The 17088-nt window shown below is 35.9% G+C and overlaps 1 protein-coding gene across 1 annotated transcript in view; it reads left to right on the top strand.

Moving 5' to 3' along the window:
* Positions 1 to 8926, top strand: part of ACTR3 (actin related protein 3) — a 57246-nt gene extending 48320 nt beyond the window's left edge. The window contains exons 9-12 of the mRNA XM_022590658.2: positions 1892 to 1984; positions 2191 to 2316; positions 5744 to 5827; positions 7696 to 8926. Coding sequence (XP_022446366.1) covers positions 1892 to 1984; positions 2191 to 2316; positions 5744 to 5827; positions 7696 to 7791 — 399 coding nt within the window. The 3' untranslated portion in view covers positions 7792 to 8926. The remainder of the gene's footprint in view (positions 1 to 1891; positions 1985 to 2190; positions 2317 to 5743; positions 5828 to 7695) is intronic.
* The last annotated feature ends 8162 nt before the right edge of the window (positions 8927 to 17088 follow it).

Below are 17088 nucleotides of genomic sequence, written 5' to 3' on the forward strand. Positions count from 1 at the left end.
AATCTAGGAAAAATCCCTTCTAGCATTTCCTTTCCAATTTTAACGACATGGCAACTTACACATATTTTTGAAAAATTTTGGTAAAATGAGATCTTTGTTTCGGAATACAAGTTAAATTCTGAGATCCAGCATTTGAAAACTTCTTTATGTTTTTCTTTTTTGTGGTTCCTCTCAGGAAATATACAGCCTGATGTAGGAGGGCTATAGGCATGCATATAAAAATAAATGATGGGTAAAAAGGAAGCTTTCCCTAATATTGTTTCTCCTTGTATCAGACCTCTTTGTTATATATAAAAATTAAATTTAAAATTATTTATTATCTTTAACCTCATTCCATTTCTGTAATAGTTTAAATTGTCAAGCAACTTTCCATCTCAAGCCTACCCATCTAATCAGTCTGTTAAAAAAAATATTCTGGAAAATGTATAACGCACATGTACTTAACCACCCCAAATAAACACATAACTAATATTTTAACATTTTTCATATATTTTTTAAGTGAAATTAACTACAGAAAGAATACCTTCCTCAGACCCTTTCCTTTCTCTACTTCCTTTTCATCCTTTCTTCCTCCTGAGGTAATCACAGTCATGAATTTAGTGTGTTTCCAGTCTATGTTTTTAAATGTACATGTATCCATAAGAAAATATATTTTAAAAAATTTGCATATATGGAATCATTCAAGTTTTAAAAAATGCGTGTCACTATTTGGAAATTGTTTATTTTGACTATGAGTATATCATCCTGTGAATAATACAGTTCATTCTTGTTATTCACAGTAGATGTTATATAAAGTTGCTGTAAACACTGAATTAGTGAATGCTGAGCCACTGCTCCTAAGGGAAATGCAGAGTTAGGGTCCTGTGAGGCTCAGGCTACAACATTTTTGTCACTGAAACACGTAACCTTGTTTTATGTGTGTTTCTGTTTAAAGACACATTTTAAAATAGATATTATTGATTTATTAACATTGAGCTCAGGGTCAACAGCACTATATAATTCGTGCCTAAATGAAACTTATCTAACACTGTATTTTCTCCATAAGGCACATCACGGCCTTCTTGTGCTTTAGGAGCAGCAGACAGTACTTCACACTATCCTTGGGGGTCATTTTTAAACAGCAAAATCACCGACAAAAATGGGAAAACTGTGGCACTAAGAGATCATGAAAAGGAGACTTATTTGTAGTATAAAAGCTGAAACAAGAAGGCAGAGCGTTGCCTGGTTCCACCTGAGCTGTGAATGTGAATGTCAGCTCCAGTTTTCGCAGCTCTGCACATGCGCATGTCCATGTGAAAGCACCGCAGATACAGATTTCAGGGTTACAAATAACTTTAGCGAGTAGGCAGATTTGCAGATAACCAAATCCATGAATAATGAGGATTGACGGCACAGCATTTTATTTATTTCATACCCTGCTGGTGGACTTCTGGGTTGTTTTTACTCTTAAAAGCAAAGCTGCTATAATTTTATGCCTTTATGTAATAGCACATGTGTGGGAGTTTCTTTGGGGTTTGTTATAAGAAGTGGAGTTAGTAGTGGTACATTTTAAATTTTATTAGATGTTGCCAAATTGTTCTCCAGAGTGTTTATATCAATGTATATTCTCATCAGCATTGTAAAGTGTTGCACAGATTTTTGCCAGCTCATAGTATGTTTGGCTTTACATGTTTGCTATTCTGGTGGTTATGAAATGGTATATATGGTCATTATTTTAATTTGATTTCTTCTGAAATCTCTGATTTCAGTGTCTTTAATTTGAATCAGAGACCAGAATTTATGGTTTTTAGAAGTCCTTTTATTTTTGAACTGAAAGCTTTCTTAATTTTTTATTCTGATATTTAAGTCAGTAGTGGTCTAATCTCTGTCATATGTCCAATTTACTTTTCAGTTTGCTAATCCAGACTTTACTCAGCCTATCTCAGAAGTTGTAGATGAAGTAATTCAGAATTGTCCTATTGATGTCAGACGTCCTCTCTACAAGGTCAGTATTTACAGCAAAATTGTTATTCTAGGTCATACATTTTAAAAACTTCTTTGTTTTCTCTCTTGGTGAATGTAAATTTAAAAACACCTCTCTTCAAAGGGGTATAATAGGATTTTAGTTCCGTTTCTTGTATCTTTAAAATTTTTTCTTCTTTCTCTTACATAAAAGTTGTATTTATTTATTTATTTTGTCCACTAATACAGAATATTGTCCTCTCTGGAGGTTCAACCATGTTCAGGGACTTCGGACGTCGCTTGCAAAGAGATTTGAAAAGAACTGTAGATGCCAGGCTGAAATTAAGTGAGGAATTGAGTGGTGGTAGATTGAAGGTTGGTTTTCTCAGTTATTGGTGGGAGGGTTGAGGGTGCCTTGATTATTATATTGGGAATGCAAAATGTCTGCCAACTTTCTTTTATTTAGAAAGATAAGAGGAACCTGAGGTATTCTAATGGAAAGTGGTTAATTTTATAGATTCATATTCATGATATTCTCGGTCATTCCATTCCTCTAGGATATTACCTACATTTCTGGAAAATATTCTTGGTTATAGCCACGAGAGAGATTTTTTTGATATCTGTCTCAAACAGATAATTTATATATAGTAGATTCCTTGCATATTCCAGCAATAATATTCTTTATGGGTCCACAAAATTTTAAATACCTTTTACAGCGGGACAGCAAAGCATAGTTGAGAGAGAGAGGCGGTTGTGTGGTCAAGCCTGCTTTCACAGACTCTAGCCTCTCCCATACAGCCTCATTAGTGTGAAATCAAATTGGTGGTTCAGCAAAACAACCTTTCTGTTACGCGTCCTGTAATTTTGGGCTTGCTGGCAAAAGGTCAGAATTAGCCTTAAATTCTCAGATGACTGCTTTATGTATTTATAAGACAGAATTTCAGTAAATTTTGTTTCATTTTCGTTAAATGTGTGATATTGAAGCAAAACATTGATTCAGAGGACATGTTACTAAGTAAAACACATTTTATTCAACTTGGAAAACTACCAAGAATGAGGGCTTCATCTGAGACTACCGCAGTCACTCAAAATTACTTAAATGTAAACTACAACACTCTTGTATTGCTGCTTGTTGCGAAACTGCATGACAGCTGTTTTCAGCCCCTAAATTTTGATTATCTTAAACTTATCCCTTGGAGTACAGTAAAAAGTACTTGTTTAGTTTGTAATGACTCATTACGAATACATGAAATGACAAAAGAAATGCTGTTTTTGAAAACAATATTTCAGTAAAGTAAAAATGTTTAAAATATTTTTAAGCTTGTATATTTCTAAATAAGAAATGAGAGGGCTTCCCTGGTGGCGCAGTGGTTGAGAGTCCGCCTGCCGATGCAGGGGACATGGGTTCATGCCCCAGTCCAGGAGGATCCCACATGCCGTGGAGCGGCTGGGCCCGTGAGCCATGGCCGCTGAGCCTGCACATCCGGAGCCTGTGCTCTGCAATGGGAGAGGCAGGAAAAACCTGTATACTAGAGTACTCTGCCTCCTTCCCTTTTATTTTACTCAGTAGTCATTTTTATAGATCTTCATAACATCTTTATGTATTTGTATTTAAATCTGGCTTTATTTCTTGTCAATCCAATTTTAAATGGCAGCCAAACAGCTTTTTTTTTAAACAAAAAAAGCCAGATCTTTTTATGACATGTAAGTTTTAAAATTTTTTATTTTGACATAATTTCATGCTTTAAAAAACTTGGCAAAATCTAGAAGAAGATTCCTATACATTGTTCTCCTAGATTCCCCAAATTTTAGCATTTTATACTAGTTTTATTATTCTGTTTTTATAAATATGTCTATATGCAAATACACACATATACCTTTTTCTGAACTATTTGAGAATGAGTTGCAGATATGATGGCCCATTACCCCTAAATATTTTATTGTGTATTTCCTAAAATTACAGTTATCAACAAAATTAACCTTGATACACAATATTTTATCTAGTTATAGACCTGATTCAAATTTCTCCTATTATTGTTCTTTATAGAAAAAGGAAAAAAATACATTTATTTTATTTTTTCCTGGTCTAAGATTCAATCCAGGATCACATGTTTGAATTAGGTATCATTTCCCTTTAATCTGGAAAAAGTACTCATGTTTTTTATCTTTTATAACCTTAATATTTTTGAAGAGTACAAGCAACTTATTTTGCAGAATCTTTCTCAGTTTGGGGTTGTCTGATGTTTTGTTATGATTAGGTTCAGATTTTGCATTTTTGGCAGTAATACCACAGAAGTGATGTTGTATTCTTTTTAGTGCATTGTATCACTAGACACATGATATGATTTGTCCCATATGCTAACTTTGATCACCTGGTTAAGTGTCTGTCCGGTTCCTCTATTATAAAGTTATTTTTTCCTTTATATTTAATAAGAATCTTATGGGGAGATACTTTCAGACTATGTAACTATCCTGATTTTCATCCAACTCTCACCCACTGGTTTTAATATCCATTTTTCTTTCCTAAAATAGTTATTACTGTGGTAGCGGCCAAATGGTATTTTGCAAATTCTGTCATTTCTTCTATGTTTTATAGTCTCACTTTACTGTAAGGAAGAGTATTTCCTTCCACCTCATTCATTCATTCATTAAGTTATATCTATGAACTCCTGATTTCTCAGTTATTCTATATGCTGTATCATTAATATCATTGTGATATAATATCAACATATCATTATACTATTATTAATTTTGATGCTCAAATTTTCTCAGATTTGGCCAGTAGGAATCATTCAAAGGTGGTTTTTATTCCTTTTGTTGTGGCCCCAGTATTCTTCAGGCACTTCCTTATTTTCTGGAACAGCAACATATTGCAGGTTCATCTTGTACTTTCTCTTCTCCAGTCTTGTAATCAGCCATTTTGTTTCAATGCACCCTTGTTCCTTTTAGTGGAGAACGCTATTAAGAAACAAAGTTTTATGCTATACATAAAATAGATAAGCAAAAAGATTTACTGTATAGCATGGGGAACTATATTCAATATCTTATAATAACCTCTGATGTAAAATAATCTGAAAAAAATATATATGAATCACTTCGCTGTACACCTGAAACTAACACAATATTGTAAATCAACTATACTTCAATTAAAAAAAAACAACAACCAAGAATTGGACACTAGGTATATTCATTGCTACTGAGGGGTCACTGCTTCTAGGCCTTTTTGGCAGTCAGAGCTAGGATACGTGTGAGTATCCATCTATATCTAGTTGGCTCTATTTATATAAATTAAAAACTATGGATTCATACTGATAATGCAAGTTCCAGAACACCATAAGGTTCATTCTAGCCTTCTACCTTCCCATATTTGTAATGTTCTTCCCGGACAGTGAGCAACCTGGCTTCTGTTTTCTATAATACATTTGTTTGTGCTCAATCCTGGAATACGTATATAGTAGTTTCAGAATTATTAATCCATACCACTGTGAGAAATAGACCCACTAACTGGAGTTCAGTGTTTGCTTAGTTTTTATGTTAAGCCTGAGGACATAGCCATAATACTGTGTTCACAGATTACCTGGGTTAGTTCCTTTCCCTTACTTCAGTGTGGTTATGTTTCTAAAAAAATAATAAAATTAGCTTAATTTGTTTTTGTTGTATTCTGTTTTGCCATGTGTACCCCTCCCCCCGCATCTTTTAAAGTTTTATTTACTTATTCTTGAGTATGTACATCTAAGGTTAAATGATACAGAAATTGTTGTATGAATTTACCATTGAACTGATCTTACTATGTCTCTTATAGCCAAAACCTATTGATGTACAAGTCATTACACACCACATGCAGCGATATGCAGTTTGGTTTGGAGGATCCATGCTGGCTTCCACAGTAAGTGAAATGAAGCTTACTTTACAATTTGTTTTTTTTTTTAAGATAAAAGAATTTATCAGTACTTATACAATTTAAAAGAACAAGAGGAATTTCTTAAATTTTTATATAATATTGTTCAGGGAAGTTATTGAATAGAAATGTACACAGTATTTTAAAAAGTGGAATTCATTTGGATTTATTTTCTTTTTGTTTGTTTGTTTGTTTTTTTAGAGTGAGCCTTTAAAGTTTTAAAATTTATCTGTAGGGAAAAATTTTTTAACCCTGTGGTAATACAGATATCAGAAGGTCATTGTTTTTTCTGTGCAAATATTTAAAAGCATTAAGAGTTACGTTTCATCACACAGGAAGTATGATGTTCTAAACTGAATAAAGGGAATTACTAAGATCCCTCTCCCCAAACCAAAACATCTTAAAACCCCTTTAAAAGATATTTTAACATTGTTAGCCTACTAAATAATGGTGCTTTATCCTGTAAGAACTTTTATCTGAATTATTGAAAACTATACAACCTTGGATTGAAAACCATTTAAAAATAAGAGGTAAAAGGCATTTTCTTCCTTAATTTGAATTGTCTTCAGTTGTGCCGTATAAGCTAGTTGAGTGTATAATTTTGCCCTTTGAGAACCCTCCTGCACTGTTGGTGGGAATGTAAATTGATACAGCCACTATGGAGAACAGTATGGAGGTTCCTTAAAAAACTAAAAATAGAACTACCATGTGACCCAGCAATCCCACTACTGGGCATATACCCTGAGAAAACCATAATTTAAAAGGACACATGTACCACAGTGTTCATTGCAGCGCTATTTACAATAGCCAGGACATGGAAGCAACCTAAATGTCCACTGAAAGATGAATGGATAAAGAAGATGTGGCACATATATACCATGGAATATTACTCAGCCATAAAAAGGAACAAAACTGAGTTATTTGTAATGAGGTGGATGGACCTAGAGTCTGTCATACAGAGCGAAATAAGTCAGAAAAGAGAAAAACAAATACCAGCTGCTAACGCACATATATGGAATCTAAAAAAAATGGTACTGATGAACCTAGTGGCAAAGCAGGAATAAAGATGCAAAAGTAGAGAAGAGACTTGAGGACACAGAGGGGGAAGGGGAAGGTGGGATGAAGTGAGAGAGTAGCATTGACATACACACTACCAAATTAAAATAGATAGCTAGTGCGAAGCTGCTGCATAGCACAGGGAGCAGTTCAATGCTTTGTGACCACCTAGAGGGGTGGGATAGGGAGGGTGGGAGGGAGGCTCAAGAGGAAGGGGATATGGGGATATATGTATATGTATAGCTGATTCACTTTCTTATACAGCAGCAACTAACACACCATTGTAAATCAGTTATACTCCAATAAAGATATAAAAAAGAAAAAAAAAACTTTGCCCTTTGAGAAATGAGATAACAGAGCATGGAACAGTCTGTCCATACCAGACCATGAGTGAGGAAAACAGGTTAATCTAGAAGTTGTTGTAGCACGACTAGGAGTAGTTTATCTGTAATTTAGATTAATGCTGCTGCTTTTCTTGATTCACTGTACAATGTGGGGAAAGCCTCAACAGAATGGTCTGAGCATTTGTGATTCAACCTTCCATTCCTCAGAATTTCAAAATCCCAGGAGAAACAGGTGTTGAGGAGGGGGATGGAGGGACTCGAGTTAAATGTTCCTTTTCAGTTTTGGTTATAGACTTAAAGCTGATTTTGAGTCATGGTTGCTAGAATTTCTAAGCTTTGTTCAAGTACCATGAATGGACTAATAATAAACATTTTAGATTTAACAAATCTATTTTAAAGCATGTGGAAAAGTGGTAAATTTTTGACCTTCACAAAAATATATGCTTTTATTTGCAGCCTGAGTTCTACCAAGTATGCCACACCAAAAAGGATTATGAAGAAATTGGACCTAGCATTTGTCGTCACAATCCAGTGTTTGGAGTCATGTCGTAAAATTGGCTTCATAGTTATTGGGGTTAGGGAGGTGGGGAAGAAATAATCTTTCTGATTACCTGTTTTGTCTGGATGGCTGGTTTTGAGGTTGTAAACCTGACTTGAAATAATAAGACCAAACATAATTATACAGGAATATTTTAATAAGTATATCAACATGCGAATGTAGAGGAGAGCCAAAATGATTAAGTGTTTTTCTTTAGATTGAATATTTGAATCTTAACGTGTAGCAAAAAGAAGTGGGTTTTAGTTCTTTCTGTGCCCTGCTATTTTGTATATTATTGAATTATCCAAGATTTGATGGGATTTATCGGTATGTAGATAGCTCTATAATGCTTGAATTGTACACTCTGAAGTGTGCAATGCAAGAGCTTGTTTATATTTCATACTTTTTATACTTTGAGGAAAAAAAGTCAAAGAAAAACTAGTATTTGAGGGAAAAAAAATGACCAAGTAAAGGATAAATACAAAAAATAGCCTGTGAGACTTGGCATACACACACACTCATGGGATTCCAGTTATTAGGAAGTGCTTCCGTACCCTATGCCCCCCAGTGGTTTTCTTTGCAAGTGCTTTTGGAACTAAGAAGCTAGTATCTTGGATTAACTGATGCCTGCTAGTGCTTTCTGATTACTCGCATTCTGTTTCTCGCTTTAAAGGAAAAGTAAAGACAAGACTGTTGGACCAGTATTGCAGTTCTGCAGTGTCATTTCTTATTAAAAAATGAATAATTTGATTACCCAAATTGGTATATTTAAAGCCTAACACCATTCTAATAAAGGCACAAATTTCTTTTTAATACTTGTTTCAAGCTCTTTAATCTCTTTATAAGTTAACTAATAAATCTATTTTCTTCAAACCTCTGCAGTAGTTCTTGAAAAATCACAACAGTTGGTTAGCAAGCTGACTTTTTTATGTGCTCTAAACAAATAATTGTGAACTTTTAATATGTTGAGTGCTTTCATTTTGATAACTGGATCTCCATTTGATATTTTCATTTGTATAACTCATTTGCAGTCTGAAAGTTTTTTTAGTGCCAGTCCCTGACATATCATGGAAAGTTAATTTTCATTGCATTTTAAAATATCTGGATCATGAAGAACAAGTGATGAAAATAAATTAAAACTGAATTACCTTTTCTGTTTTTTTTTAGAAGCAGTGTCATTCTACTTTGTGTTTATATATTTACATAGTTTTTTATTTCTGTTGAGATAGGATTCATTGAAATCTCTGTAATGTATATGGTAGAAAATTTCTTATGAACTTGAAATTTTATGTTATTTATAGAAGACTAAAATGGGAGATGTTTTATAGGCTTTTAGAACTTAAGCAGTAATACCAGTGAACACTTGAACTTCATTATCCGTGAAAATAACACACAGGGTTAATATATATATACCTCTGTCCAAAAGTTGAACAATTTCATTGTTTTTGTTGTTTGTTTTTAATATAAAGATAGAATTGGGAAGTAAACATTAGTTTTTATTTAGAGTGAATCTGGACATTTAAAATTATATTAATCATTTATGTGACTCTTAACCCTTTGAGTGGGGGAGTCAAGAACATACTGTGTGTCTTGTAGTGGTGATAGTATCAGGGTCACAGGTCTTCTTCTACTTGAAAAAGTATTTCATGAATGTTGTAAAAAAAAAACTGTTCAAACAGTACCAAAGAGTACATAGTGAAAGTAGATTTCTTTCCTACACTAGCCTGTCTCATTTTCTCATCATTACACTGTTAGAATGTCTTACGTGTCCTTGTAATTTTCTGTGCATATAGAAATGACTATAGCTCCCTTATTTAACACAAATAGGAGCTTACTATATATGCTGTTTTGCACTTTGCTTTTCCAAAGATTTTTTTTTTTTTTTTTTTTTTTTTTTTGCGGTACGCAGGCCTCTCACTGTTGTGGCCTCTCCCGTTGCGGAGCACAGGCTCTGGACGCGCAGGCTCAGTGGCCATGGCTCACGGGCCTAGCCGCTCCGCAGCGTGTGGGGTCTTCCCGGACCGGGGCACGAACCCGTGTCCCCTGCATCGGCAGTCGGACTCTCAACCACTGCGCCACCAGGGAAGCCCTCAAAGATCTTTTGATACAGAACTAAATTGATAAGCATTGAAGAATTCCTCCTCCTGGCCCAACAAAGTATTATTAGTATTGTCATAAATGTCTTTTCCATCTAGGATGGTTGAATAGTAAATAAGCAAGCTTGAAAGACATGTTTACAAAGCTGCAGATTACAGTCTCATGCATACTTTAATAAAGATGTTCTTAACTATTTGATATGAAAATGTGAAGATCAGAAATTTTGCTTTAAGCTTAAACTTATTTGGGGAAACAAGAAGACTCTAAACTTTTCCTGTATGTTTCCTGATGTATAATATGATAGAAACAGTGCTATTTATTTCTTTACATCTCTCCTGTCATTATATATCATTTCTTCTATATATAGCACCTTTGGTTATATACGTGTAGAGGTTGGCCAAGTGAATTAAAATCTGTAACACTGATTTGATGTCAGACTGCATGAGCGTGCTACATTTGAAGAACACTAGACTGAGGCCGGAGGTGGAAATTTTTATTCTGGTTCTACAAATTGATAATACAATTCCTCCAACTTTTTTTGTTGTTATTGTTAAAACATGAAAAATATATTTGTATAATCATGGACATATTGTTTGAACTTTCTGGACCTTAATTCAATTTATAATATAAACGTAGTAGTGTTATCTGGATTTAACAGTGCAGTTTTTATGAGTTGTGAGAATATAACCTAGCCTTTTCAATTAATTCATGTGTGGTACTAAAGATGTCATCGAAGGTCTCCTTTCTAATAGGCAGGGCTTTGATCAATTGGGAAATATTAATGGACAGAAGTAAAATAGATGGTGGCTATCTAACTTGATGCCTACTCTTTAGTGAGTGCGGCTTCACCCTTAAACATTAGTAAATGGTGTAGACTGCAAGTTATCGCCCTCTTCATTCGGGTCCTTCAATACAATTCTTTGGTTTGTTTTCAAAGCTACTTTAACAGATGGAAATAAATTGTTCCTGCAGTTTCTAGAAATATCTTCAGAAATAATAAAATGAACTATAGGGATAATAGGCTATTATGTTCTTTATTCTTTACTTAATTTCTAGAGAAGTCCTAGAGAACAAATCCATATAAATAGAAACTTTATTCTTTCAGATAATCCTAAAGGCGGTACCAGAGTACTTGTAACAATATTGAGGAAATTATTTGTCACGTAAAAAGCTTATTTGTATCATTGTAGAGAGTGCTGTTGTTTCTTTAAATGCTGGACTGATCTGTCAGTAATAAAGTCCAGTGTATTTCTGATTTTCTTGCCAGCCCAGCTCTGACTCCTGTGACCCTGTACTCCCTGTTGTTTTGTAATTCATCATCAATAGACTTGAGTACCTTGGATAGCCCTATGCAGTCTCATCTTTTAACTGTTAGCACCCAGAATCCCAGCTTAGGTTGAATGGGCACTAAATATATTAGCTAACATACTCACAAACCAAAATATGTGCAAACTCTAGGGGTGAAACATTCTCCCATTCATATTGGAATCCTGTGTTTTAGAACATATTTCCGTGTAATACCACTTAGTCTGTATAGTTGACCAAGGACAGAGTTGTTAGCGAGAAATTATAAAGAACTTTCACAGCAAGTTCTGAAAATAAGTACTTTATTTTTGTAATTAGGTCTATACCACACCTAAATTGACCTTAAGCAAGAATGTCTAGATTCTGCTTGTGAGTATGGAAAGTTTTTAGACTTCAGTGGAAACGGATTTCTGTTACTCATTGTTAATAACTCCTTAATACTGTAACATGTTCATCCCTCTTCCACATAATTTGTTTTTCAGCATACCGGAACTTTAGTTATAACCTGCTTGGTCCTGATAAAATCTTAACAAAAACAAGTTAAAATCTGTGGTCGTCTTTGGTATTCTCCATGCTATAACCCAGTTTAATTGATGCATTTGGGACCTGGAGTTGAAATAACACCTACTGGAATTCAGAATTGCATTAACATTTCTCCAGTGGTCACAGGAACAGAAAAAAAAAGAAAAATAGAATGAATGATTTAGAAAAAAATGGCAACTTGGGGGGAAAAAAACCCTGAAAGAAGAAAATAAGGAAATTAAAAATTAGGAAGAAGAAAGGTATTTTTCTGTCATTTTGATTTAGCAAATAATTATTCTTTACTGTTTTCCAGTGTTTCTTCACTTTTGGTGACTTTTATATATTACATTAAAACTAAGATGCTGAGTCAAAATAGTTTCAGTTTTATTCAAACACTGCAACTCATTTATACTACCTATATAGTGCATCAAGTCTGGGGCTTCTAATCCCAGAGGCGTTTCTTGACTACATACTATGGTTCAAGCACTGCATGAAGATGAATAAAACATTATGTCCTGAGCTTAGACGCTAATGCATTAGTAAGGATGCTCTCAGAGGAATGAGGAATATTTTGCCCAGAGTTTTAAGAGACATCATCCTAGCTTAGAATTTCTTTTCATAAAGATGGTGGTGGTGGTAGTACTGGTTTTTAGGAAAAAATAACTCAGCTAGGTAAAGGTGAAAGTTATAAAGTGTGGCTACAGTTTAAAATTATTATTTTGTGTGCGCCTGAAATTCTTTATTTTTGATAAATGTTACCCAATAATAGTCAAAGTAATTGCACAGTAGGGTCTGTCTTATTCATTTGATATTTTTAGTGCCTTACATATTTCCTGGCACATTGTAGTGGTTAGGTAAATGTGTTCGATGGATGAGTGAATAAAAGCCATTTTTCACTTTGAAATTAAAACTTTGAATTACTTGAGTATACAACTTTTTTCCTTTAAAATTATCTATATCATAAAACTAAGGCTGAATTTTTGCCTTAAAAATAAAAGTGACATTTTACATAAAACAGTGGGGAATTATTTAAGTGATTGTAAATTTTCTGAAGTAGGTCTTCAATAATTCCTTAACTAGGTCTTTGATCATTTTGAAATCTCCATGGTGTAAATAAATGGCCAGTGTCTCTAAATCATAGCGTTGTACAAGGCTAATTGAAATGCCCTGAAATGTTTTGTAACATTCAATGTCAACAGTAGAAACACTACTGATTCCTAGCTCTGGCTTTTTATTGATCAATTTTGATTCTTTTGTCCAAATCCCATTTTAAACCAATTAATTTAGAGGTGATGACTTCAAAATTGCCTCCATTTTCAATGAATAAGAGTCAGTGTTGTGGTAGATTGTTAAATCTCTTGGAGGTTTATTAGAAAGATGATACTGGAATTAGAACCATACATTCTTTCTCTTACTGGACGTACATGGTATCTTTCCCAAGCAAATGCGTAAGAATCCACTGTTTAGAGGGTTGGGCAATAAGAAAATCTGAGACTTGTGTTTTGCTGCCATAATGCTTAGCTGGGATGTCATGTACAGTCATGAGATGACGGAAGTACTTCACAGGGCAGTTTCTACTGAAATACTGCTGGTCTTTCCTGAGACCTTGAAAGAAGAATAAGATTTTGGTAGATGGAGAATAGGTGGGGAAGATGTTTTGGTTATGGAAGCAGCGGCCTGTGTGACAGTTAGTAGCTGGGGAGGGTCAGCATGTTGTGAATGTGGACAGGTTTGAAGAGTGCGGCGTAAGATGGGAAGATGTTTGCCACCCTCAGACATTGAGACACTTGAAAATTGATGCCTTTAAGGTTGAGATCACACACGCACACAATTGACATCAGTAACATTGTGGAATTTTCAGAGTTTGGTCTAGTTCAACTCACATTTTACAGATGAGGGAACACACTATGTGAGGCCGCTTAAGTACTTAGTGGCTGAATAGGACTCGTTGGTGATGATTGTTTTTATGTTTTGTTTGTACTGAACAGCATATGGTTTATTAATTTTTGTTTTTCAGAATTTATTTGGCAGCTTGCTTAGCCTCTCAGACCCATCCTGTTGGGAGAGCTTATACCAGCATTATTGTGCTAGATGCTGCTAACGAGAGGGAGGTATCAAATGACCTAAATATGTGCCTACCAAGTTATGCATGATGCCCATAGTTACCAGGCTGAAGGGCTGAATGAATAGCAAGAGCCTAACCCTCAGCAAGTCTATTCGAGGCTGAATTGGACGTTATGAGGCAATGATGTTTAAAAAGAAAGGACACTTCATATACAGAACAACCACTGGAACCTTAAACTCTCCTGATCTAGGCCAAGTGGCATATTTGAGCTCTTACACATTTTGGCCATGTGCCTCTAAATTCGTGCTAAATTTATATACCATATTTCCGCTCTCACTGATGCTCAAATTTAAATTTGTCAGTGATGTAACTGGATTTTTGCGAATTAGAAAGTACCTCAACTGGTTTTAAAAACTGGGAAAGCGTTTTTAGGCTAAAAGTAAAAGTGAAGTTTGTGATATTGTTATGAAATACAATTCTTGGCATGTGGGAAGTCCTCAAATATTTCTTGAAGAATGATCTGGATCAAAAAGGACTTGTGGAAATGGTATTTTTGATCCTGCCACTGTTTTGATTCAGTAATTAAAAAGAATACTTATGATGCAGGCAGGGTGATGTCTGTTTTAAAAATAGGTCACATGTGGCACAAATTAAAATTCTATTTACACATCCATTTATAGCTGTCTTTAACTACATCCCTTGCAAGATAGGCCATTGAAAAAGTGGTTCAACTCTTAATATGTATGTATATTTTAATAACTTCAAGATCAAGGATCTGCTAATGAGCTCACGTTTGGATTACATTTGAGTTGTATGTCTGAATTCACCTGCCACTGATACATCTCAAAAGAAGTACGTTTATATGATCTGAGCAGTACTGTCTTTTCCTATTTCTCTTTCTTCACCTTTATAAAATGGAAGTTGTAACTCTGGACATTATTCCTTTGGGCACTGGAAGGATGCATTAAATGATTTTAAGTACTCTTCCCCCCATCCCCCCACCCCCACACGGAGAAAAATACGGCTTCTTAAACCCCAAGTAGAAGACTGTGTTCAATCGTTAGCATTTTAGTATTCTTGAAATTGAAGTAACTAACTTGCTTTTGACCTATTTCACAAAGAAGACAAATGACTTTTTCAGAATTTAACAAGAGATGGAAAGAGTGGGGTGGCTTTTGAGTTTAGTCTTTCAATCCATCCACTAGGTGTCTCTTTCCTCCATTCATAAATGAATATATTTCAATTAGATTTGCTGCTATCAAGAACAATTTGGATCTGGGTTATAGGAACAACACATTTCACTTTCCCATTTAAAGGATGCCATCCTCAGCAATATACCTTTGACTTCAGTAAAAACGAAATGTTCCTTAGGCTGTTTCAGTAATGCACAGTGTGATTTATTCTGCAGTATCGGTTTGTTAACATTCACTATGCTAAATACTGTTCAAGATGCAGGAGCATTATAGCAAAACAGAAATGGTGTTCTTTTCTGAGACTTTAAGGGTAGGCCTTGTACATTTTCTCTTTAGTGATGTAGATCATTGGAAAGATGCCAAGTTAATTGCAAAATCAACAAAGAAATCTAAGGTCAGTTTCATCTCAAGTTACAAAGACATGATTTGATAATTGTCTTTAATTCATGCAGGTTTGCGACACCCATCAACTTAAGTTCCACATGTGTCTAAGGTTAATATATAAAGGGTAAATGAAGGTTTCTTACCCAGAAAAAAGTTCAGAACTACGTCCATTTTGCAACATGTGATCAAGAGCTCCTTGAGTGGTGTGTTTTACATATCAAACTGAACCTTAGGTGACAGGGTGGATTGGTTTGGCCAGTTGCTCTTTGTATTTTAGCATAGAATTAACCATAGGTGTCCTGATCCTGAGATCCTTGAGCTTTGGCTTCGGAGAGGATTGTGTTTTCGGTTTTATATTCCAGAGTATATTTATTCAGGATATATATACCCTCTTCTGTTCTATAATTTAAATTGGTTATTTCCCACAGAAAATCTCAACTTTTTTTTTTTTTTTTAACGGTATGCGGGCCTCTCACTGTTGTGGCCTCTCCCGTTGCGGAGCACAGGCTCCGGACGCGCAGGCTCAGCGGCCACGGCTCATGGGCCCAGCCGCTCCGCGGCATGTGGGATCTTCCCGGACCGGGGCACGAACCCGTGTCCCCTGCATCGGCAGGCGGACTCTCAACCACTGCGCCACCAGGGAAGCCCCTCAACTTTTTTTTTTTAACTGACCGAAGTCATAAAATTATAACAAGAACCGAGAATTTATGGTGTTCTGAGACCAGGGCTTGTGTGCCCTACGTCACCTACGTTCTTGGCTAGATCATTTCCCATTCCCAAGCAGCTTTCCTGCTTGGGCCCTTTATATTCTCAAAATGAGCAACAATAGCAGGAGGAAGTGATGAAAGTTCTTTAAGTAAGTGGCCTTGGGCCATTTTAGCCTAAGTAGCAAAGAAATGAACTGAAGTTATACTTTATCAAAGAAGCAAGCATTTTTATTTCCTCTATGTGCTGTTACATTGTCCTAGAGCTGCCTCATAAAACCTGCCAAGTGGACTCAAATAGCACAAGCCTAGAGCTAACAAAGAGTCACCTTTAAGAATGTCTCCCCTCCCCCTCGCCTCTTATCCTTGGGTAGGATTAGACAGAAAGAAAAGGCTGATTACTGTTCCCATTCATAAAACGAGCAAGATCTGAAAGATGCCAGTTTGAAAGTATAGAATTCACATGAGCAGGATTTACACACAAGGCTAATCCGAGTCATAGCTGCCTGTTTCCTTTGAGAGTTCCTTTTGTAGGTGCAACTTTGCTGAATGGATTCGTACTGAAATCCCGTTAAATGATTGTTTCTTCCAGCTGAGGAAGAATGGCCTGCCTTCAGTTTTGCAAGTGGGGAGGTCTTTGGGTTGTTGAAGAGCTCCCCGACCTACCGCTTGCCTCGACCCAATCTTCGTTTTGCTTGGGCTTGGTGTGCCGTTTTGATGAACTTGAAATATTGCTATTTCTTTCTTTTTTGCGGTACGCGGGCCTCTCACTGTTGTGGCCTCTCCCGCTGCGGAGCACAGGCTCCGGACGCGCAGGCTCAGCGGCCATGGCTCACGGGCCCAGCCGCTCCGCGGCACGTGGGATCTTCCCGGACCGGGGCACGAACCCGCGTCCCCTGCATCGGCAGGCCGACTCTCAACCACTGTGCCACCAGGGAGGCCCCGCTATTTCTTGATAATCAAATTCAGTTCAAAGAATATTTCTGAGCCTCCATCACGTAGGAGGCACTGTGCTAGGACCTTGGTGGGGATACAGGGGCA

The sequence above is a fragment of the Delphinapterus leucas genome, chromosome 8 (genome assembly GCF_059928025.1).
Source record: "Delphinapterus leucas isolate spDelLeu-1000000601 "Yukka" chromosome 8, BTC_Dleu_Yukka2, whole genome shotgun sequence".
In the NCBI taxonomy this organism is placed as follows: domain Eukaryota; kingdom Metazoa; phylum Chordata; class Mammalia; order Artiodactyla; family Monodontidae; genus Delphinapterus; species Delphinapterus leucas.